General features: G+C 44.2%; 1 protein-coding gene across 1 annotated transcript in view; it reads left to right on the forward strand.

The window, feature by feature from the left end:
- PKD1L1 (polycystin 1 like 1, transient receptor potential channel interacting) overlaps positions 1-25,754 on the forward strand; it is an 808,959-nt gene that overhangs the window by 251,676 nt on the left and 531,529 nt on the right. Inside the window, exon 19 of the mRNA XM_073676922.1 lies at positions 19,609-19,741. Coding sequence (XP_073533023.1) covers positions 19,609-19,741 — 133 coding nt within the window. The remainder of the gene's footprint in view (positions 1-19,608; positions 19,742-25,754) is intronic.

Consider the following 25,754-nt stretch of genomic DNA (forward strand, 5'->3'; position numbering starts at 1 on the left):
AGTGAGGAGCGATACACTGTCTCCTTGCTCTCTCACTGCACACGTGCGTCGCGTGCCGGCTACATCAGCTGATCGCTGCGGACCTGGACCATGTGTTGTCCGCTGCAGCTTGGAGTACCGATACAGCTCTCCCCGATCAGAGCACCGCAATTGTGTGCATATTCCTAGGGCCTAATCTCATTCCCCCCTACACTACCAAATAGCTCAGATACAATCCCTGACGCGCGTTTCGCCGGTATACCGGCCCTTAGAAAAAGCCGGTATACCGGCGAAACGCGCGTCAGGGATTGTATCTGAGCTATTTGGTAGTGTAGGGGGGAATGAGATTAGGCCCTAGGAATATGCACACAATTGCGGTGCTCTGATCGGGGAGAGCTGTATCGGTACTCCAAGCTGCAGCGGACAACACATGGTCCAGGTCCGCAGCGATCAGCTGATGTAGCCGGCACGCGACGCACGTGTGCAGTGAGAGAGCAAGGAGACAGTGTATCGCTCCTCACTGCAGCGATCAGCTGTTTGAAGCCGGGACGCTGAGCACATGTGCGGGGAGTGAGACAGGGGACGAGATTGCCTCTCACCCCAGTGATTAGCTGTTCAGCCAGGCACGCAGAACAGTAGTGTGATCCTTAGTACCTGACATGTGAGGGGTCGCTCGGCACAGCGGGCCACTCCTCAGTGTCACAATATTTATGATCGCTTGGCAGTGAGGTTTTCCTCCCTCCTAAGATTTCAAGCGGTGCCGGCTCAGTCATTACAAGCATCAATGCACACACAGAGCACTTAAGTAAATTGCGGTAATGGGCAGAGTTAGTGATATTAGCTGACATCTATCACTGCTATTACATTACAAACCGCTAGACTAATGTCATCCCATTATTATGGGATAATCAGGGGGTGCACAGTTGTGTTCCAAGGCAGATTTACACATGATAGTGATATGATTTGCTATAATAACAATTAATTTTCCTATTTCTTGGATTTGTATAACTGCTCCACCTGATATTAGTACTGAGGCTATTCCAATATATGGGGATATCATTTACATATAACCTCGGTCCTATATTAGAGGGATTGGACAGAGGTGTCCCTAATTTGCCCTACACTTCATCTGGCCAGACTTATTAGTGGGTACCATCTCTATACTTTAATAGATGGTTACCTTATATGCATCTATAGATGCATTAGATATTTTGCATTTTAAGATTTAATAAATTAATAAAGGTTATGAATTTTAAAAAATTTCTATATATCCACACTTCTCCTACTTCCCCTTTCCCCTATCTAATATGACTATTTTGGCGGTGTACACCTGTGGATATAGATCTGATGAGAATAGACCATCTCCTTGACTTCTCCACTTCTCCTCACAGACTGAACTTCTTCTTTCTTCCAGAGCTAAGATGGTGCCCACCTTTTATACCTCCCTCTGACCATGAGCCCAGGTGACTAGCAACCAATGGGCTCCCTCCTATGCTCAGGAACCAACCCCTATCTGCCCCTACAGCACTGGGTATTCCACCCCCCTCCCCACTCCAGCCAGGGACAGATGCTGTCGTGCCTGCACTTCTGTCTAGTGGGAGCACCGTTGAGCTGTCCCTCGGAAATGGGGTGAGTGTGCTGTATGCAGCCTACTGAGCCTTGATCCATACTCCATCCTTACCCGGGAGTGGGATATCACATCTCTGGTTTGAGGTGCAATACCCCTGTAGCAGCCGAGCCCTCGGGGTGCTACATAGTATGTTGCAAGGCTCTTTGGATCCCTAAAATCAATCTGACACCTGTGATTATTAAGATTGCCATGTGCGCCCAATTAAAGGAAAACCACTACTTAACACCGACAAATATAAATACATATGATTTGCGCTTAATGGGGCCAGCTGCTCTGCGGGCGACTAAGGAGTCGTTTAGTTATATCTAGTTGTGCCAATATGCATAAATATGAATAAATATGAAACTGTCTCCCTTAATGTGTATAGAGTTAGCGAATCAGTAGTGGATCCTCAGAGGACACTAAGTAGATGTTATAAAAGATAGGTGCATGCAAAAGTGGTAATTGGTGGTAGCACACACTGTTGAATTATACCTCACAAAGCGTTAATTTTGCTTGCAGAGCGGTGAATATGAGCAATGCCTCATGCTGCTTGTCTGTAGTCCGGTAGAGTAAGTTCAGCGTGTAGTTTCAAAGTGTTTGAGCGGTGCCCCGTCATTGGCTTGCGCTCTTGAAGTAAATCCTTCCTTCTGAAGAAGGAAACTCTCGTTTTCTGAAACGTGTAGGATTTTTGGTCCAATCAGCTATTTGTACTACTCTGACAGTGTGACGTGATGAACGCTTTGACTCGCTGCGGGTCTCTGCCAGCTTTCCTCCCGAGGAGGATCTACTTCGAGAGCGCGAAGTGTGTTGAAATTGCAAAACAAAAGTGTAATTCTACAATGTTTTTTTTATATTTTTTTATTTACCATTTTCACTATATGGTAAAACTGACCTATCGACATGATTTTCTAAGGCAGTATGATTACGCAAAAACCAAACATGTATAGTTTTTTTTTATTTAAGTGGTAAAAAAATTGGAAATCTAATACAAAATGCTTTGATCGCCTCTTATTGCATTTTATTGCATGGTTGTGGCGGCCATAAAAACATAATTCTGGCGTTTTGATTTTTTTTTTCATTACGCAGTCTACCAATCGGATACATTTATTTAATATTTTGATAGATTGGACTTTTATGAATGCAGCTATATCAAATATGTGTATTTTTCATTTTTTATTGTTTATTGATATTTTTAATTGGGCAAAAGGGAGGTGATTTGAACTTTTGTGATTTTTTTTTTTTTTCCAGATTTACATTTTTTTTTCCACTTTTACCGGTATTTGTTAGTGCCCTTAGGTGACTTGAAGCTGTGATCATTTGATTGCTTGTACTATACATAGCAAAAATCACAATCTCCTTTGAGCACCAGATAAATGCTGGCTTTGCTAGGAGAATCATCATGCAAAGCCACGATAAGAAGAATAAAAATTCCCCCAAAATTCAAGAAAAAACACTCCAAAAAAGGGCAACAGTGTTTACCTGCCCAGATTTAAGAACTAATGCACTCAGGATGCAGAAAACCCATATAACAAAGATGGCGGCAACACAGGTGCAAAATACTGATGAGACAATCACTCACAACCAACCCATTTCATGGAGGGGGTGAATGCTTAACATAAATAGCAAAGTTACAATAAGAAGAATTAAAATTCCCCCAAGATTCAAGAAAAAAAACACAGCAAAAAAAAGCAGTAGTATTTGCCTGCTCAGTTCTTCATACCTAATGCACTACCAGAATGCAGAAAACCAATATAACAAAGATGGCGGCTATACATGTGCAAAATACTGATGAACAATCATTCACAACCTACCATTTCATGGAGGGGGTGATTGCTTAATATTAGAATTGCACACAAAGTGGCTTGTATAGGGCGCTGTGCACACCTGGGTAGTGCACCGTATCCGTCTTACAGCCTATTAGTTACGCCACTACTATTAGATTAGGTGGGCTGTCCGGTACTATCTAAGTGCACCCCATGAGAAAAGACACCCTAGTTTACAATGCCCGCACTGATGGGCCTGGCTGCACCCTGGAATAAAAAAGTGCAAAAATGCATATATAATATATGAGGTATTGGTCGATATTTTGGCCACAATACGCAAGCTCGTAACCCACGTCAAGGGTCCTCATGCTTACGAGTCCCTACGCTAAACACAAAAAGCAAAGCCACACTAAGAAGAATTAAAATTCCCCTAAGATTCAAGAAAAAAAGCACAACAAAAAAAAGCAGTAGTATTTACCTGCTCAGTTCTTCAGACATAATGCACTACCAGGATGCAGAAAACCCATATAACCCATATATCAGCATTTTGCACCTGTATAGCCACCATCTTTGTTTTATGGGTTTTCTGCATCCTGGTAGTGCATTAGGTCTGAAGAACTGGGTGATTGCTTAGCATTAAAATTGCACACAAAGATGGCTTGTATAGCGCGCTGTTCACACATGGGTAGTGCACAGCATCAGGCTCACAGCCTATTAGTGATTCCCATACTATTAGATTAAGCAGGCTGCCCAGTACTATGTAAGTGCACCCCATTTGGACAAACACCCTGGTTTGCAATGCCAACACTGATGGGCCTGGCTGCACTCTGGAATAAAAATGCGCTTTTTATTCCAGGGTGCAGCCAGTGGATAACACTGGATAAGACATTTCGCTTTAAAATCTCTTGATAATCCATGAACATGATTCCTGTGATACGGTCAAGGCCTCCAGTACCAGACGCAGCAAAGCTACCCCACAGCATTATGGATCCTACTGTTGCTTTGCATTGCTAAAAAGCTCTATTTTTGTTTCATCTGTCCACAGAACATTTTCCCAGAAGGATTGTGGTTTGTCAAGGTACTCTTTGCGAAGATCAGTCATTCCTTTTTATGGCTTTTCTTCATCAATGGTTTCTTCCTTGGCCTTTGCCCATAAAGCTCTGCTTGGTTTAGTGTGCGGCATATGGTACTTGTTGAAACCATGACCCCAGACTGTTCCAGGTTGGCCTTCAGGTCTTTGGATGTTTTTACGTGGTGTTTTTACCACCATTCACACCAACCTTCGAAGACATCTCTTGTCAATTTTCCTCTTTCTTCCACGTCCAGGGAGGTTGTTGACGGTTCCATGCTTGCACACTGTTGAAACTGGGATACCAAGGTCTTTTCTAGATATCCTTATACCCTTTGGAAGTTTTGTATTTGCTAATAATAGCAGTTCTGATGTCTTCAGAAAGCTCCTTTGTCTTCACCATTGTAACAAAGGAACAGGGCCTACCATGTGACTTTTTAAAAAACTAAAGTCATCATTCATTGGCTAATTCATGTCACATGGGCACCAACAATTAATCACAGGCAAGTCAAAATGTGTTTCCATACTAAATTAATGTAAAGGGTGCCAATACTAGTGTCACAGCAAGCTTTAGATTTTTCTATTTTTCCCTCCCATTGTTTTTTTGTTTTAAATTATTGTTTATCATTTTCTCTTTTATATGTAACACGAGTGCTCTATACAAAAAACTGTTTCGCTAATTTTTTCAGTAGATATTCCACGTTATGTACTTAAACTTCATGGGTGTGTGGCACCCCTGCGGCGGATTACCACAGGATCCATAGGTGCAGGGAGAGATGTACACTTGGGCACACACAACACCTTCCACCCCAGGTCTGAGGGGAGGAGTCAGTTTCCAGGGAGACAGCAAAGCGGCAGTTGGTCTAGAGACGGGTGAAGGAGGAGAGAGACGAAGAGACCTGTTGGCTGGGGACCAGTTAAGCTCTGAACTAGGAAACAGGTCTGTGTTGTGAAGCGCCCTAGAGAGAGGGACGGAGGCTAGAAGGAGAAAGAAAGAGATAAAACTATGATCCCTTTAGCTCACCCGGACACCGGAGTCCGAGATTGCTATTAATTCAGGAATAGCATAGAAAACTCGGACAGATCAGTAGTGTTGAGCCACCCCCGTAGTGTTCGAGTTCGGTTCGTCGAACACCCGTGTGTTCGCCGAACTGTTCGTCGAACTGTTCGTCGAACACCTTCGAACACCGTTAAAACCAATGGCAGGCAAACAAAAACACATAGAAACACATAGAAAACACCTTCAAAGGTGTCCAAAAGCTGACAAACTGCTCAGAAGACACAACTAACACATGGAAAAGTGACAAGTACATATAGTCATGCGAAAATAAAAGAGGTGGAGGAGTAAAAGGAGGGGGAGACACAGATATAGGCATGTCATGCCCTTCTAAAATCCAAAAAGTGAGAAGCCGACACGGCCAGTCCGCTCCTGCCCGTGCCACCTCCGTGTCGCCGGGTTTGTGCCAGAGCCGCGGTGAACCCTGATGGCCAGCCCCCCTCTCCCAATACTGGTGCCTGTCCGCTGGTGGGTCGAGCGAGCCCCCCTGTGGTGGAGGCAGCTCTAAGCTTTTTAATTTAAATTGTCTCTCTAATTTGAATGAATACACTTTAAATCCATTTACAAGGATCTATTGGAGGGCAAGTCTCATGCCAGCAGCCGCGTAATTCCAGCTCCAGTAGCGTCCACTAAAGCTGCTGCAGTTAAAAAGCTTTTATAAGGATCGAGCTCGGCTGTCCACCGCAAGGCATCCTACTGCCAGTCCCAGCCCCTATGCCTTGGGGTGCCTCCTGATGCTCTTCACTGAGTATCCCATGGTCCCGAAGCATTTCCTTTGAAAAAATTAAGTGTCTAAACTACAGGTGGTGTAGCTTGCTTAACAGCCGGGATAATCCGCTGACTAGCAGACACTGCTACTAGGCACAAAGTATTTCCTGGGCTAGATGCAGTTAAAAATTTGTAATTAGATACTCTCGTTGGATGCTGAGAAACATTCCATAGAGTCTCCTGGCACGCCATATATGATTCTCTTAAAAAGCTTGGGGTAGGGGTCTAGGGGACCCTTTTATAGCCAAAATCACGGCCCTGTATCGCAATACGTCACCTAGGCTGAAGATAAATGGAACTGTAGCACCCTGAGGGCTCGGTTGCTACAGACGTATTGCACCTCACCCAGAGGTGTGATATCTCACTCTCAGGTAAGGATGGAGTGTGGATCAGGACCCGACACCTGCATGCATTACACCACATTGCCGTGGGGCAGGGCGACCAATATGCCCCTGAGATGGGCACGACAGTCCCTGTCCCTGGCTGGAGTGGGGGGAGGGAACACTGAGGAAGGGGAACCCTGTAGTGCAGGAGCAGGGAGGAAGCAGTTCCTGGGTGCATTGAGAAGGGAATATAAAAGGTGGGCACCATCTTAGTTCAGTGCAGAGAAGTCTGAGCAGAAGTGGCAGGGAGCAGGGGCTCTGCATGAGCTCTGCTCCGGAGGCGGGCCTAGTAACAGAGGCCCAGGCCTGGAAGAGGGAGAAGGAAGGAAGAGGAGCGGAGAAGGCTCCAGGAACGAGGAATGAAGGGATCCCAGGGGTGCGGACGGGCGAGTCGCCACCGCACGCCCGAATCCACCTGCGTGGAGGGGTCAGGCCAAAGGGGGAGACCGGTCCCCGAACTAGTGGAGGCAGGAAACGACCCTCAGCTAGAAACCGGAGGCTCTGACATTTTATGTGGCGCAGCCCCTCGCTACACCCGCTAGGAAGGCACCACATAGGGTCAGGGAAACTGGCGCCAAGTTTACCAAGAGGAGGCCCGAGGCAGCCGGACAGAAGTGTTGGTAAGAAAGGCCAGACAAAGGACACACAAAGGGGGTCCTGTGAAGTGCTCCAAAGTTATCTGGGAGTTGTCTGAGCCCCTCACCTGGTGAGCACAGTACGACGTGGGCAGCCGTTACCTGCAGACGTGGTCTGGATAATAAGAACTGTGAGTAAAGGCCCTGGACTGCATCACTGACTCCGTGTCGTTACTGCTGCTGCCCTGCACCATCACCCCCATCCTCCGCATACACTGCCCTGAGGCTATACTCCTCCCGTGGGGAGTTATGCTACGCTCTGCTGCACCCACAACACCAGCCTCAGCGGTCTGCCCTGTAGCGGCGGTTCACTCTGACCGCAATCCACGGGTGGCGTAGTCGGACATTTAAACATCAAAACCACATAAATAGTTCCGCCACTGGTTTGACCGCCCTGAGCCACGGAACCGGGTCGCCGCCACGAAGACTACAACCACCAGCATCCACCAAAAAGGGTCCGGCTCCGGGTGTCCCAAGGCCCAGGGGGTGCGTCAGAACATTTTCATCACCTTTCACAATCACCAATGGGACAAGGCAGGGATGTCCTCTGTCCCCTCTCTTATACATCCTAGTGACGGAGCACCTGCTCTCATCAATTCGCCATAACCCCAATATTAGGTGGATTGAGGTGGGAGGCACCGAGTACAAGTGCTCTCTATTTGCTGATGATGTCCTAGTATATATCACTCAATCACATATATCCATCCATGCTGTTATGGCTGAAATAGATCACTTTGTTACATGGTCAAATTTTAAAATCAATGCAGCGAAGTCTGAGGCCCTCGATGTCTCCCTCCCCAAATCCATATAGGATTCCATCCAGTCCAACTTTCCCTTTGCCTGGCCCTCACAGGGTATCAAATACTTAGGAATTCCTATTCATAGAGACCTCTCCCATCTATGTTATCTTAATTTTGGGCCCTTTATTGAACAATTCCATACAGACCACGGTTGGCAAGTTAGAACTGTAAGATTCACTACGTGAACCGCTGGTGTTTTGTGGAAAAGCACATGTACACCGCGTTCCAAATTATTATGCAAAAAGTGTTTAGGAGTGATAAGGGAAGAATTTGTTTGTTTGTCAGTTAAACTCATTGATGGTGATGTGTGTCAGGGCTCTTTATATCACTGTAAGCAATTGCAGACACCTGTGCTAATTAGTTTGGCAGGTGTGTCCAATGAAAGGCAAGACTACTTAAGAAGGCTCTCTCACATTATTAAGCAGCCTACATTTTCTGCCAAAATGGGAAAGAAAAAGGATGTGTCGGCTGCTGAGAAGCAACAAATTGTGGAGTGTTTAGGTCAAGGCATGACTACAATCAACATTGTGCGATGATCAGGATGAAGTGTCTTGGCAATCAAGAAGTATGTAGCTGATTCACAGTACACACGTGTGCGTGCTGATAAGGGCAAATTGAGGACTCTTTCCTACAGGCAATTACGTCAGGTTGAAAGAGCAGCGGCAAAAAAGCCTTGTCATAGCAGCAGACAAGTTTTTGAAGCTGCTTGTGCCTCCAACGTCCCCCGAACAACAAGATGCAGGGTCCTTCAGAGGTTTGCAGCTGTGCATACGCCATCCTGTCGACCTCCTCTATCCACTTCACACAAGCAGAAACGGCTCCAGTGGGCCAAACATTACATGAAGACTGATTTCAAAACTGTTTTGTTCACGGATGAGTGCCGTGCAGCGCTCGATGGTCCAGATGGATGGAGTGGAGGATGGCTGGTTGATGGACACCCCACGCAAACACGGCTACAGTGCCAACAAGGAGGAGGTGGAGTAATGTTTTGGGCTGGAATCATGGGGAGAGAGATTGTCGGCCCCTTTAGGATCCCTGAAGGCGCTAAAGATGAACTCCATAATGTATGTGGATTTTCTCAAACAGCACTTCCTGCCATGGTTCAAGAAGAAGAACCGTGTATTTCACAGCAAGATCATTTTTCTGCATGATAATGCACCATCTCATGCTGCACATAAAACATCTGCATCTCTGGCTGATATGGGCATAAAAGGGGACAAACTTATGGTGTGACCCCCATGCTCCCCTGACCTCTACCCCATTCAGAACCTTTGGAGCATCATTAAAAGGAGTGTCTATGATGGCGGGAGGCAGTTCACATCTAAGCAACAGCTCTGGGAGGGTATTCTGTCCTCATGCAAAACAATTGAAGCAGAAACCATCCAAAACCTGACAAATTCAATGGACGAGAGAGTTCAGAAGCTCCTTTCGAACAAGGGGTCCTATGTGAAAATGTAACATCACCTAGAATAAAGTTTTGAGTTGAAAACTGTTTGATTTCAGTTTCTAACAACCTGCTAATGCTTATAATTTCAAAAATGACCATTTTTTTGGTCTTTATTAAAATGAAAAGGTTGATCGAAAAGTTTGGGGGATCTAAGAGTGTGGCAACCCAGTAGTCATGATTACTTCGAATTCTGACAATATGAGGGTCATGCTGCAGGTAGTGCAGCAAGAAGGCACTTATGTGTCTTGCGCATCTCGGAGCCCCAAAATTATTTTCCGGGCTAGATGCAGCTAAAAATTATTTTTAATTTTAAATCTGGTGGAGCTTATTATAGATGGCCTAATAGGATCAGTGCTGCACACTGCTACAAAGCCCAAATTATTTTCCAGTCAAGATACAGATAAACATGATTAGTAATTTGAAAGCTTAAAACGTTTGGTAGGGTGATTTTAACCAATCATCAAGCTTTTACTCTCCCCAGGATGACACAGGGGTAGAAAAGTCGTTTCGGATCCATGATTTGTTCATCTTTATGAACGTGAGTCTGTCTACATTATCAGTGGAGAGCCGCGTGCGCTTATCTGTCAGCACACCACCAGCAGCGCTGAACACACGTTCAGACAGAACGCTGGCTGCGGGGCATGACAAGATCTCCAAGGCGTAAGTGGCTAGCTCCGGCCATTTATCCAGATTGGAAGCCCAAAAAGAGCAAGGGTCCAGTGACACAGTCGTGGCTTCAATGTTTACTTGGAGATACTCCTGTACCATCGTCTCTAGGCGTTGACTATGTGTCAGACTTCTTGTCTCCTGTGGCCTTGCAAAGGATGGGCTAAAAAAGTGGTGAAATGATTCCGCAAAATTGATGTTACCAGCAGATACTGTGGTTCTGTTACGGTTTGAGTGCTGAACACTTGACGGTCCCACGGTTGGCAAGTTGGAACTGTGAGATTCACTACGTGCACCACTGGTATTTTGTGGAAAAGCACATGTAAGATTCTGCAACAGTCTCTGCTGATACTCCTGCATGCGTGCATCCCTTTCTATGGCAGGAATAATTTCTGCAAATTTACTTTTGTACCGGGGATCTAACAGTGTGGCAACCCAGTAGTCAGGATTATTTCTAATTCTCACAATTCGAGGGTCATGTTGCAGGTAGTGCAGCAAGAAGGCACTCATGTGTGTTGCGCATCCAGGAGCACCAAGTCCCTGTTGTGTTGGTGGCGAGGTAACAATCATGCTTCCTTCCTCTGTCCTCTCCCCCCAACCTCGCACAACAGAAATGTGATCAAGGTCTCCCTCATCTGATGAGTCTTCCATCAGTTCGTCCTCCACTTCTTCCTGGGCTCCTGCACCTTCCTCACTAGTTTGGCTGCTACCATGCGCCCTGGTAAAACCATCTCCCCCACCCTCACATGCCTGCCGCCTTGGTGCTGCCGACCTTCTGGACCTTGCAGATGTTAGCCCTTCCGCATACAACTCCTACTCCTCTACTTCCTCCACCTCCTCTTGTGCCACCACCTGACTCCGAATTCTGTTTAACATGTGCTCCAGCATGTAAATCACCGGAATAGTCATGCTGATAATGGCATCGTCAGCACTAAACATCTTCGTCGCCATTTCAAAACTGTGCAGAAGGCTGCATAGGTCCCTGATCTGAGACCACTCCTCCAGCGTGATTTGCCCCACCTCTGAATCTCGTTGGCCCAGGCTATACGTCAGAACGTATTGCACCAGGGCTTGTCGGTGATGCCACAGTCGCTGCAACATGTGCAGAGTTGAATTCCACCGGGTAGGCACATCGCATTTTAGCCGGTGAAGTGGCAGGCCCAACGACTTCTGTAGAGATGTAAGTCGCTGAGCTGCGGGATGCGAACGGCGGAAGTGAGCACACAGCGACCGTGCCCTCTGCAGAAGGCCATCTAGTCTGGGATAGTGGGCTAAAAATTGCTGGACAACCAGGTTCAACATGTGAGCCATACAAGGCACGTGTGTGACATTGCCCCGGCGAAGGGCCGCACCCAGGTTTGCAGCATTGTCGCACACGGCCTTCCCTGGTTTCAGGTCCAGTGGAGACAACCATTCATGAAATTGGTTCTCCAGAGCTGACCACAACTCCTCAGCTGTGTGACTCACATTTCCCAGACATTTCAATGTAAAAACCGCCTGATGACGTTGAGCCCTACTGCCAGCATAGTAAGGAGGTGTGCAGGATCCCTTCTGCGCAGTTAGAAAGCTTGTGGCATGACCAGACAGGCTTTGGGTGCAGGTGGAAGACCGAGAGGAGGTTGAGGAGGCAGAAGCAGTGGAGGAACTTTGACATAAAGAGGATTGACGCACAACTCGTGGGGACGGCAAGACTTGGACAGCAGCCCCTTGTCCTGCTGTCACCATAGTTACCCAGTGCCCAGTCAGCGACATGTAACGCCCCTGTCCATGCCTACTCGTCCAAGTGTCTGTGGTGAAATGCACCCTGTCACACACAGAGTTTCTCAAAGAAGCGGTGATGTTGTGTGCGACATGCTGGTGGAGCGCAGGCACACCTTTCTTTGAGAAGTAGTGCCGACTGGGCATCTGGTACTGGGGCACTGCGACGGACATAAGGTCTCGAAAATCCTCTGTGTCCACCAGGCGGAAAGGCAGCATTTCTGTAGCCAAGAGCTTGCAGATGGTGAAATTCAACCTCTTAGCTTTCTCATGGCTAGGAGGAAATGGTCTTTTACTTGTCCACATCTGAGGGACCGAGGGCTGGCTATTGTGCTTAGACGGGGTTTATAAGGGTGTCCCCGGCAAACTGCCGGTCTGTGAGGAAGATGCAGGCGGACATGTTAGGTTGCCTTCATCCAAAGGTGGTGCTATCGATGTCGGACAGCGCTCAACACCAGCTGGTGTTACCACCTCCAAAGAAAATGATGACCTGCCAATCACGCTGGCTGTTGCGGGTAAAGAGGTGGCAGGTCTGCGCCCCAAAACAGGTGTGACTGCTGTCCCCCCAGTCACAGAGGATGAAGAGGCCGCGGATGCACAAGATATGGCAGACGGTGGTTGGCCCGGCCGGCTAGGCCGCATTGTAGCACACTGAGCTTCCCACTGCAACTTATGCTTCATGTCCATGTGCCGGTTCATGCATGAAGTACTCAAACTATGTATTTTTTGGCCTCTACTTAGCTTTTGCTGACAAATGTTACAGATAACACGAGTTGGGTCATCTTTATCGATCTGAAAAAATGCCCAGGCTATGCAAGGCTTAGCACCCATGCGACCTGAAGAGCCACCACGACTTGTGGTGAGAGGCAGAGTTGTGTTTGAGGATGCAGTTGTTGACGTGCTTCCAGTACTACGTCTCTGTCCAGGAAGGCGCAACCTGACCTCGTCGTCACTAGCATCTTCCTCCACCTCCTCTGCTGACCTCATCTCTTGGCTGACTGTGGGTTGACAGTAAGTGGGATCTCCGACCTCATCATCATCACCCTGTGCGTTATCACACCCGTCGTCCTCAGAGCCAACCTGTTCCTGCCCTGACAAAAAACTAAAGTTGTCGCTCCAATCAGGTATTTGAGTCTTATCATCGTCTTCCTCATTGTCTCCACCAACAGGAGTTACAGTTTGGGAATGAGGGTCTACATTATGGTCAGAACCTTCTGCGTCTGGTCCTGGATCTGACTCATAAAGATTCTGGGCATCAGTGCAGATCATTTCCTCGTCTGGATTCACAGAAGCGCTGGAGTCGACCTCTGATTCCCAGGCTATAGTATGAGTAAACAGCTCTGCAGACTCAACCATCTGTTCTACCTCATACTCAGACGGGCAGCTGGAGATTTGGGAGCTGTGAGGAAGCAAGTGCGATTTGGGTGACACCTTTGAGGACTGGAGTATTTGTGATGTTGAAGTTGATGTGGAGGAGAGCCCACTTAAAGGAGCACTTGATATCCGTTGAAGCACCTGCTGTTTTTGTGCCTCATCTGGAATTTGTAGCGATTGGCGTGGCCGTAAGAAAGGGATTTTATCACATTGTCCGCTAAAAGAAGTAGACATTTTAGTTTGGCTGGAAGATGGTCTTTCTTCTGCAGATGTTACTGTTGCTTTAACACCTACCCCACGGACACAACCTTTTTTCCCCTTCCCAACACGCCTATTCCCCTTTCCACCAGCAGCAGGCCTTTTTCCACTCATTTTGGTGGTTAACTAATTCACAACTCTGGAGTTGTTTGCACAAAAAAACAATGGATGGTAACCGAGCAGAGCTGAGTGGCCAAACTGTGGTATTAGGCCAAAACTATTGGCTGGGTTAGATGCAGAAAAAAATTATTTTGAATTTGCAACCTGATGGAGGTCAGTATAGATGGACTAATAGAGAAAGTCCGACACACTACTAGAAGGCCAAATATTTTTTCAGAGGTAGATGCAGAAAAAAATATATTCAGTTTGCAACCTGATGGAGGTCAGTATAGATGGACTAATACAACAAGTCCCGCACACAGCTAGAAGCCCAAATATTTTTTCAGAGGTACTGTAGATGCAGATAAAAATTATTTTTAATTTGCAACCTGATGGAGGTCAGTATAGATGGACTAATAGAGAAAGTCCGACACACTACTAGAAGGCCAAATATTTTTTCAGAGGTAGATGCAGAAAAATATATATTCAGTTTGCAACCTGATGGAGGTCAGTATAGATGGACTAATACAACAAGTCCCGCACACAGCTAGAAGCCCAAATATTTTTTCAGAGGTACTGTAGATGCAGATAAAAATTATTTTTAATTTGCAACCTGATGGAGGTCAGTATAGATGGACTAATAGAGAAAGTCCGACACACTACTAGAAGGCCAAATATTTTTTCAGAGGTAGATGCAGAAAAAAATATATTCAGTTTGCAACCTGATGGAGGTCAGTATAGATGGACTAATACAACAAGTCCCACACACAGCTAGAAGCCCAAATATTTTTTCAGAGGTACTGTAGATGCAGATAAAAATTAGTTTTAATTTGCAACCTGATGGAGGTCAGTATAGATGGACTAATAGAGAAAGTCCGACACACTACTAGAAGGCCAAATATTTTTTCAGAGCTAGATGCAGAAAAAAATTATATTCAGTTTGCAACCTGATGGAGGTCAGTATAGATGGATTAATAGAACAAGACCCACACACAGCTAGAAGCCCAATATTTTTTCAGAGGTAGATGCAGAAAAAAATATATTCAGTTTGCAACCTGATGGAGGTCAGTATAGATGGACTAATAGAACAAGTCCCACACACTGCTAGAAGCCCAAATATTTTTTCAGAGGTACTGTAGATGCAGATAAAAATTAGTTTTAATTTGCAACCTGATGGAGGTCAGTATAGATGGACTAATAGAGAAAGTCCGACACACTACTAGAAGGCCAAATATTTTTTCAGAGCTAGATGCAGAAAAAAATTATATTCAGTTTGCAACCTGATGGAGGTCAGTATAGATGGACTAATAGAGAAAGTCCGACACACTACTAGAAGGCCAAATATTTTTTCAGAGGTAGATGCAGAAAAAAATATATTCAGTTTGCAACCTGATGGAGGTCAGTATAGATGGATTAATAGAACAAGACCCACACACAGCTAGAAGCCCAATATTTTTTCAGAGGTAGATGCAGAAAAAACTATATTCAGTTTGCAACCTGATGGAGGTCAGTATAGATGGACTAATAGAACAAGTCCCACACACTGCTAGAAGCCCAAATATTTTTTCAGAGGTACTGTAGATGCAGATAAAAATTAGTTTTAATTTGCAACCTGATGGAGGTCAGTATAGATGGACTAATAGAGAAAGTCCGACACACTACTAGAAGGCCAAATATTTTTTCAGAGGTAGATGCAGAAAAAAATATATTCAGTTTGCAACCTGATGGAGGTCAGTATAGATGGATTAATAGAACAAGACCCACACACAGCTAGAAGCCCAATATTTTTTCAGAGGTAGATGCAGAAAAAAATATATTAAGTTTGCAACCTGATGGAGTTCAGTATAGATGGACTAATAGAACAAGTCCCACACACAGCTAGAAGCCCACATATTTTTTCAGAGGTACTGTAGATGCAGATAAAAATTAGTTTTAATTTGCAACCTGATGGAGGTCAGTATAGATGGACTAATAGAGAAAGTCCGACACACTACTAGAAGGCCAAATATTTTTTCAGAGGTAGATGCAGAAAAAAATATATTCAGTTTGCAACCTGATGGAGGTCAGTATAGATGGATTAATAGAACAAGACCCACACACAGCTAGAAGCCCAATATTTTTTCAGAGGTAGATGCAGAAAAAAATATATTCAGTTTGCAACCTGATGGAGGTCAGTATAGATGGACTAATAGAACAAGTCCCACACACTGCTAGAAGCCCAAATATTTTTTCAGAGGTACTGTAGATGCAGATAAAAATTAGTTTTAATTTGCAACCTGATGGAGGTCAGTATAGATGGACTAATAGAATGATGCTATGCCCAAAAGATTTTACTTCACTAGGTGCAGTAAAAAAATTGGTATTCTATACACAGGTGGTATATCTTGCAACACAGATAGGCTACTCCACTGACTAACACACTCTGCAATAGGCCAAAAAGGATTAGCTTTGCTAGATTCAGCCAAATGCTGTGAAAAAAACTTGCACAGCACTGGCACAGACCTGCCTGGCAAAAACTGATAGGAACTCATGTAACCTAGTCCTGAAAAGGACTGCAATTACAATTAGTCTTTACTCCCACAACCGATCTATTTAAGAGCACAGACCTCCCTGATAAAAGTCGTAGGAAATGCTGTAACCTAGTCCTTAAAAGGACTGCAATCACAACTATTCCCTACTCCCAAGCTATCTGTATATTTGTGCGAAAATTGGCTTGAAATTAACAAGGTATAGCGCACACAGCAACAGCGGTGCCGTCTAACACACAGCTGCAGCAGTGAGAAAATGGTGGCGACGGGGAAAATGGCTTGGTCTTATAGGGCAAGGACATGTGACATACACTGCCAATGACACATGCCCTTGCTTGTGTGAAAAAAAGCACTTCGCTCCGTGTGTGCGCTGCTGATAGGCTGACAGATTGCACCTCCCCACTGTAAATGCGGGAAAGAGAAAAAAAAATGGAGATCTTCATTGTTCCTGCAGAGATCCATCCCCTGCCCCTCCCCCCACCCCGCTGTACACTCAAACTGCGTATTAACATTAATTTTCATCATTACTGAGAAAAAATCCAGTTATGATTTTGGTGCACGAACAGTTATCGAACATAACCTCGAACAGCCAAATTTTTCTCAAATTGTTCGTGTTCGCCGAACGGCTCGAACACCGCCCAAAACAGCTCGAATTTGAGATTGGCGAACAGTTCGAGTAGAACAACGCTCATCTCTACAGATCAGGGGGATCTACTCCCCCTGAAGAAGAAGGGGAAAGAGGTGCCAAACTTGACCAAGTATAGGACCAGGGGCCCAGAAAGAGAATTGGTAGCCCCAAGGAAAGGTCATCATTGTCAATTGTGGAGAAGGACCCCAAAGAAAGTGAAGGTGGCAGATTCAGCTTAAGGCAGGACTGATCCCAAACAACGCACACAGTGTTAGAGGAGGCCTCACAAATCTCTAGAGTGAATATCTCTACCTGCACCGAAAACCTGGTTACCCTCCTGAACTGTACCTGTTGCCGAACATCAGTAAAAGAAAGGTACTGAAACAAAGACTTAATGTGTGTGTGTGCCTACTTTGACATTACTGCCTATAGCGTTCGTTCAAGCCATATGCCGATCACCTCAGCAACCATACACAGCGCTGGTAACTGATTTTACCAGTTACCACAGGAGGCGTCAGGACACAATACTCCCATCATTATGACCCCCATCCCTTTACTGACGGTCCAGAGCACGGAACTGGGAATCGACCAACCGTGATCCCCACAGAAGTAACCCATCCATCCCGGTATCCGACTACCCCTACCCCTGTCGACCGACTCAGTTGCTAATAACAATGAGCAGGACTGTTTGTCACACGTGCGCCGATGGACCCGTGGAATGACACGCCCCGCTGTTGGCGCTTGTTAAGTCTTGCTGTCAGAGATTGGCAGTGGTAACAGGTTAACAGCTGTGGTCGGAGCTCTGCTCTACCCACAATCTTTAGAGGGAGATGATGGCTGATTAAATCAGCCATCATCAACTAGGAAAGATGTGTGCTAGGATTGTGAGCCCGCATCAAAGTCAGGGACCCGACATATGACGTAAATGTATGTCATATGTTGTGAAGGGGTTCAGCTTAACTTTCTCCTATATACTGTACTATGGCTATTCTGGGGGCTTCATAACAACTACTATTTTTCCATAGAGTTATAGTCCCAAGCTGCAAATTTTAGTTAGTATTGTAATTTCTACATTGACTCATGCCATTTATGTCTATATTTTTTTAATTGGCTGTTTCTTTATTGCTATTTACTTACATTATCAGTATTCAGCACATCTATTAAATGTCATCATTCTAACTTCCCAGTGTCTTCTGCTAATTATATTAGCTGGTAACTGGGTTTCTGCTTTATTTGCATTTCTTGTTTTCAGGTATATTTATGCAGTACATACCTTATTTGTTCTATTCACATATCATTCATGCATTCAGGGTTTTCTAGTGATTATGTATATGTATGCAACACCAGTGCTGGAATACCATAATTTTTATCTGGTGTCATGGAGCTCTCGCACCATTTCCAGGACTGACTGATTTTCACATATAGTTTCTAAGGTTACAGCTAGAGATGATCAAATCAATTTGATGCAAATCAAATTTGTGTCAAATTTCCTGAAATCCGCAGGACCCGATGAATACAAACAACAAGCTATTGAATTCACAAAAAACGGACATCACAATTTTACACATTGCAGAAGATTGCTTAAGGCCAGAGTCACACTACAGTACAACACGGCCAAGTGTTATGCGATAAAGCATTGCATAGCACTCGGACCAGTGTTATTCTATGGGGCAGCTCAGATCAGCTACCATTTTCTCATGCCGATTCGGCATGAGAGAACAATCTCAGCATGCTGCGATTTGCAGCGAGATTCAGCTCACTCGCACGCATACAAGTCTATTGGTGCGTGTGAAACATCGGACTGCACTTGGATGTCAGCCCAGTGCCGTCCGACATACACAGAGTCAGTCCATGGACGAGATGGAGAAATTACTTTATCAGAGAAAAGGTATAATAGAAACAAGTCACCAATTCTGCATTTATCACCCATTCCCACTCCTGGTTTTGGCTCCCACTCCTGAGAAAAAATACTGACCGAATACTGACCAAATACTGATAGTGGGACCGTGGCCTAAATCACAGACTAGCGAATTTAAATTTCAAAAGTTTCAATCATGCCTAGTTACAGACTCCCAAATCTTAGCTGCTTCTAGACAAAATTGTGGTTATAGAAAATGTTAGTGCTGAGATTGAGAGATGTTTAAGGGGTAACGTTTGGTGAGTGACATACCGGCTCTGGCATGCCAAGGTAAGGAGTAGGGTTGAGCGAGTATGTTCTGTCCGAGTATTTATAGCTGCTCGTTGATATGGTTGAATCGCTCCCGTGTGCATGATTTGCGACTGTTTGACAGTTTTATTACATGAGAGGAATGTGTAAGAAATAGACATTCCTCACATGTAATAAAGCTGTCAAACAGTTGCAAATCATGCACACGGGAGCGATTCGAACGCATCACCGAGCAGCTGTAAATACTCGGAGCTCGGCCCCCCGCATACTCGCCGAAAGGGTTAATAGAACATACTCGCTCAACACTAGTAAGGAGGCTTATTCACCGTGCAATACTCCTCTGGGAAATTTAATATGCTAATTGCCTCTTCAGAGAGAAAGAGGACTTGTACTCTATAGCTCCACCTATTGGAAGCATCAATCCTACAAGTCACAATCGACCCTTTAATGAGTCTTGCAATATGACTTAGGATAATAGCCAAATCAGAGATTTGGAGATTAAGCGATAACATTTACATAACGTTCTGAATCATTATCATTTCGAGCACATGCGTGCACAATTTTGATTTATATTTTAAATTTTTGAAAACTTCTGTAACTCATGTGTTTTATTTTAGAGAAGGAGAATACACAGTGAATGTTTCAATCGTTAACAATGTCAGCGCTGCATTCTTAACCAAGCAAATATTTGTAGTGATGGAACATTGTCAACCTCCACCAGTAAAAAATATGGGACCACTGAAAATACAGGTAGTAGGAACAAAGGTCTTTGTTTTTAATTATTTACGTTTAAAGCGCACCTGTCAGCAGGATTGTGCTTAGTAAACTACATACACTTGTCAGGTAGGCGCCTTTATACTGAGTAAAATGATACCTTTGATGATGAAATTTCTCTGCCCATGTGAAATTTACATATCTTAAAATGGCTGCCTGATGCCCATGCATGCACAGTAGCATCTTTTGGTTGCCGAGAGATGCTACTGCGCACGCGCGGGTGACATTTTTCTTCAGGAAAACTAAACTTGTCTGTAGCAATATGGCTCCCGCCGCCCGCGCTTGCGCAGTAGCATTTCTCAATTGACGAGATACTACTGCTCATGCGCGGCACCATATTGCTGCACCCACATTCTTTTTCCAAAAGCAAAATGGCACCGCGCATGCACAGTAGCATCTCTCGGCAACCGAAAAATGCTACTGCTCATGCGCGGACGTCCATTTTAAGAAATTGCACAGGCAATATTTAAAATAGTAGACAGGTCACTGAAAGCACAGTGACCTGTCAGAAGGCAGAGATAGGAATACATGAATACATAATGAGAGCACATGCATATCATTATGGCAGAACTGAAACTAAAGATTATAAAAGAACCACTGGATGGATTTCATCATCAAAGGTATCATTTTACTCAGTGTAATGACACCCACGTGACAGTGTATGTAGTTTACTAAGAACAATCCTGCTGACAGGTGCGCTTTAACTATTCTGCGGCTTTGATCCATTTTTTTTCTCTGAGAAATGGCAATGCTGATGTCTTTGGCAGCAACATTATGTACATCTTTATTAATGCAATAATACATGTGTATAAAAAAACTACATTAAAGTGTAGCTGTCAGATGAATGAAATATTAGGCTAGGGTCACACAAGTGTATAGTCTCTCGTCCGAGAGAATCGGTTCTATTATGGTAATGACACTTCAATCAAACTCTGATCCGAGTTTGATCACCGTGCCAGCTTAGTGTGATCCAATTGTCTCATGAGGAGAATCTTAGTACAGGTGAGGAAAAAATGGAGAACAAAATGTTTCCATCTTCTTCACTGTGTGAGTCAGTGGAAATCAGACTGCTCTCAGAAGTCATCCGAGTGCAACTCGATGATTGAATGGGTGCGTGCCATCCATTTTATGCAGCAAATTGCAACATACTGCAGTTTTTTTCTCATGACGAATCAGTATGAGAAAAAATTCGCTGAGCAGCACTGTCCCATAGAATAACATTAGTACTAGCACTATGCGATAAAACATGCTTATGTTTGTATAGCACTGATACCACTGCCATTTGTCCACTTTTTGATCCTTTCAGTTATTCTGCTTCCCCCAGCCAGGAAGGATGCACTTCTTTCATATCTCCGAACAGCAGCAGGCTGTACTGTACTGGCTGAGTTGTCAGCACTAATCACTCCTGACTTCCATCCCGTTCACACAATGCATTACATTACAGTTATATGAAAAAGTTTGGGCATCCCTATTAATCTTAAGCTTAATGTTTTCTTAAAATTGGTGTTTTTGCAACAGCTATTTCAGTTTAATATATGTAATAACTGTTGGACACAGTAAAGTTTCTGCCTTGAAATGAGGTTTATTGTACTAACAGAAAATGTGCAATCTGCATTCAAACAAAATTTGACAGGTGAATAAGTATGGGCACCTCACCAGAAAAGTGACATTAATATTTAGTAGATCCTCCTTTTGCAAAAATAACAGCCTCTAGTCGCTTCCTGTAGCTTTTAATGAGTTCCTGGATCCTGGATGAAGGTATTTTTGACCATTCCTCTTTACAAAACAATTCCAGTTCAGTTAAGTTTGATGGTCGCCGAGCATGGACAGCCCTCTTCAAATGATCCCACAGATGTTCAATGATATTCAGGTCTGGGGACTGGGATGGCCATTCCAGAACATTGTAATTGTTCCTCTGCATGAATGCCTGAGTAGATTTGGAGCGGTGTTTTGGATCATTGTCTTGCTGAAAGATCCATCCCCTGCGTAACTTCAACTTTATCACTGATTCTTGAACATTATTGTCAAGAATCTGCTGATACTGAGTGGAATCCATGCGTCCCTCAACTTTAACAAGATTCCCGGTGCCGGCATGGCCCAAAGTATGATGGAACCTCCACCAAATTTTACTGTGGGTAGCAAATGTTTTTCTTGGAATGCTGTGTTTTTTTGCCGCCATGCATAACGCCTTTTTGTATGACCACACAACTCAATCTTGGTTTCATCAGTCCACAGGACCTTCTTCCAAAAAGAAATTGGCTTCTCCAAATGTGCTTTTGCATACCTCAGCCGACTCTGTTTGTGGCGTGCTTGCAGAAACGGCTTCTTTCGCATCACTCTCCCATACAGCTTCTCCTTGTGCAAAGTGCGTTGTATAGTTGACCAATGCACAGTGACACCATCTGCAGCAAGTTGATGCTGCAGCTCTCTGGAGGTGGTCTGAGGATTGTCCTTGACTGATCTCACCATTCTTCTTCTCTGCCTTTCTGATGTTTTTCTTGGCCTGCCACTTCTGACCTTAACAAGAACTGTGCCTGTGTTCTTCCATTTCCTTACTATGTTCCTCACAGTGGAAACTGACAGGTTAAATCTCTGAGACAGCTTTTTGTATCCTTCCCCTGAACAACTATGTTGAATAATCTTTGTTTTCAGATCATTTGACAATTGTTTTGAGGAGCCCATGATGCCACTCTTCAGAGGAGATTCAAACAGGAGAACAACTTGCAAGTGGCCACTTTAAGTAGCTTTTCTCATGATTGCATACACCTGGCTATGAAGTTCAAAGCTCAATGAGGTTACAAAACCAAAAAAAGTGCTTTAGTAAGTCAGTAAAAAGAAGGTAGGAGTATTTAAAACAAGAAAATGATAAGGGTGCCCATACTTATGCACCTGTCAAGTTTTGTTTGAATGCAGATTGCACATTTTCTGTTAGTACAATAAACCTCATTTCAAGGCAGAAACATTACTGTGTCCAACAGTTATTACATATATCAAACTGAAATAGCTGTTGCAAAAACACAGATTTTAAGAAAACATTAAGCTTAAGATTAATAGGGGTGCCCAAACTTTTTCATATAACTGTATATATGTAATACACACAACTGTAATACTGCTTTACCACTGCACACAAATGAAGGAGAAAAGGGGAGAATATAGGGAGGCAAAATGAATAAATGTGTGGACTTAAAAAGTGGACATTGGAAACAAGCCTGAAGGAGGACAGGATGTTCGAACTGCACTGCTAATCTGCTATGAAAAATTAGCAGGCGATTGAACATAACAAATTAACTTGTAGACCGATTCAGGCTTGATAAAAATCTAGAAGCTTTCCTACTGCATGGTGTGCTGAGGCTGTGCGCAGCATGAAGGTCCTGTAACACTCTCTCTGCATAAGGAACACCATCAGGCTGTAAGGACGCACATGCTCTTCCTGTATTCCATCCTGCTTCTTTGCAATTATAGACTGATCACAGTAAATTAATAAAAACATGCACTTAGTTTGGGGGTTTATACATACTTAAAAACCCAGTACAATAAAGTGGATACAAGATTTTTTCAATGCTACAGTTGTTTATTTGTTCCAAATGTGAACTAAAAAGTCATAGTCTAACGCTTCAACCTTGTTAGTTTTTATGAAGTATAATCTGTATAGAATAGAAGTATACGTGAATAGGAGAATAGTGGCGTTATGCCGCTAGCTGTGCATGATGCATGATGATAGACTCGCTATACTACTCTTAACATAATCTGACTTTCTATACATTCCTTGATAAAAAACAACAAGGTTGAATTGTTGGAACACGATCTGGTAATTCACTGACGGAACAAATAATCTCACTGAAGCACTGAAAAAATCTACTTTATTGTACTGCTATTGCAAGAAGTCTTTATAGATGGATCAATCTTGACAACAGGCTGTTGACAGCAAGTTGCTCAGAAGGGAGACAGCTGGTGGCCATGACCTTAGAGCAATTTTTGATATATATACAAGTTTGGCAATGATAGCATGCTACACTTTTGATACAGTTGACATTGGCAATCTAAGGAGCATAAATAAGTCTGTTGAAAAATTAGTTACCATTTTTAAGTAAAACTAGTCTAGATTTCATTTAATTTGAAAATGGACCTAGGGTTTTGGTGGGGGTCTGTGTCAGAGAAAAGGCTCAAAGGGAAGGAAAGAAGTGCTTAGTTTATTTTTGAGCAAGTTTATAAACCCATAGGGGCCAATTCATCAAGACCAGCATTGTTCACCCAAGTCTTGATGAATGTGCTGGATTCAGATGTGTCTTCATGAATCAGGAGCCTCAGATTAGTAGCGTACACCTCAGTGTGGATCTCACCACAAATCCTTCTCCAGTCCCTGCTGGAGTAAGATTTGCAGAATAGCAAATGCCTCCGCTCATCATGAATTTGACAAGCGACGGTCGCCATGCCCCCGTGCTGGCTCATGTCACACACGTTGCCATTGATAGACAAAAATGATGTAGAATGCCAAAAGTATTAACATTTTAGAATAGCCTCAAGTTGTACCAAACTTATGCGACTTTTCAAAGCTTTTTACGCTAAAATACTGGTGTAAAACCTTTGATGAATTGACTTTCTCTTGAACCTAGTTATACAGTGGCATGTAAAAGTTTGGGCACCCCTGGTCAAAATCACTGTTATTGTGAACAGTTAAGCAAGTTGAAGATGAAATAATCTCTAAAAGGCATATTGTTAAAGATGACATATTTCAGTTGTATTTTAGGCAAATAAATATATATATTGTCTTTTTTTTCATTTAAAAAAATTACAATAAGGGAAATGGGCCTATGCAAAAGTTTGGGCACCCTTGGAGATTTGTGTGCTTTGATAAGGTTTCAGACCTTAATTAGCCTGTTAGGGTTATGGCTTGTTCACTACCATCGTTAGGAAATGCCAGGTGATGAAAATTTCCCAGCTTTGTAAAAACCAAGCCTCCTCTAACTTTATACCAAAAAAACAGCAGCCATGGGTTCTTCTAAGCAGCTGCCTAGCACTCTGAAAATGAAAATGGTGGAGGCCCATAAAGCAGGAGAAGGCTATAAGAAGATAGCAAAGTGTTTTCAAGTTGCCCTTTCCTCAGTTTGAAATGTAATTAAGAAATGGCATTTAACAGGAACAGTGAAGGTCAAGATAAGGTCCGGAAGACCAAGGAAAATTTCAGTGAGAACTGTTCGTACGATTGCTAGAGAGGCAAATCAGAACCCCCGCTTGACCTCAAAAGACCTACAGAAAGATTTAGCAGACTCTAGCTTTGTGGTTCATTGTTCTACTGTTCAAAGACACCTGCACAAATATGACCTTCATGGAAGAATCATCAGAAGAAAACCTCTCCTGCAGCCTCACCATAAAATTCAGCATCAGAAGTATGCAAAAGAACATCTAAACAAGACTGATACATTTTGGAAACAAGTTCTGTCGACCGAAAAGGTTAAAATAGAAGTCTTTGGCCACAATGATCATGTTATGCACACGCCCGGGCTAAGCGGCGTGTGCGTGTGATTGGTAGTGATTCCACTGGACCGTGCCGGAGAGTGAATGCCTGGAGGGGCGTGACTAAGTATTCACCCGATCCGACCAGGGTCGCACGACGGCATACGACGCCAGTGCACCAAGGAGGAACCGAGCAGAGGGACCAGGTGCTACTCCAGGACAGACCCCGGACACGGCTGTTGACCCACACAGGGAAATACAGGAACAGGCTGGTAGGCTGGCACACAGACTGGAGGGTATAGGCAGGCACGACTGGTATGCAGGCAGGCGGGTATGCAGGCAGGGGGGTAAAGGCAAGCACAGCTAGAGTGCAGACAGGGAGGCACTAGCAGGTAGGAACACAGGCGGGATAGGACCCAGTACACACCGGGACTCAGGAAGAATACAGGCAGAGGGTTACAGGCAAGCACAGCTAGAGTGCAGACAAGGCTGAGCAGGGAGGACAGGGCTCTGTTCACACGGAACAGACAGGAAG

This window comes from Phyllobates terribilis, unplaced genomic scaffold (genome assembly GCF_046119375.1).
Source record: "Phyllobates terribilis strain yellow unplaced genomic scaffold, ASM4611937v1 Scaffold_4__5_contigs__length_816908805, whole genome shotgun sequence".
Lineage (NCBI taxonomy): Eukaryota > Metazoa > Chordata > Amphibia > Anura > Dendrobatidae > Phyllobates > Phyllobates terribilis.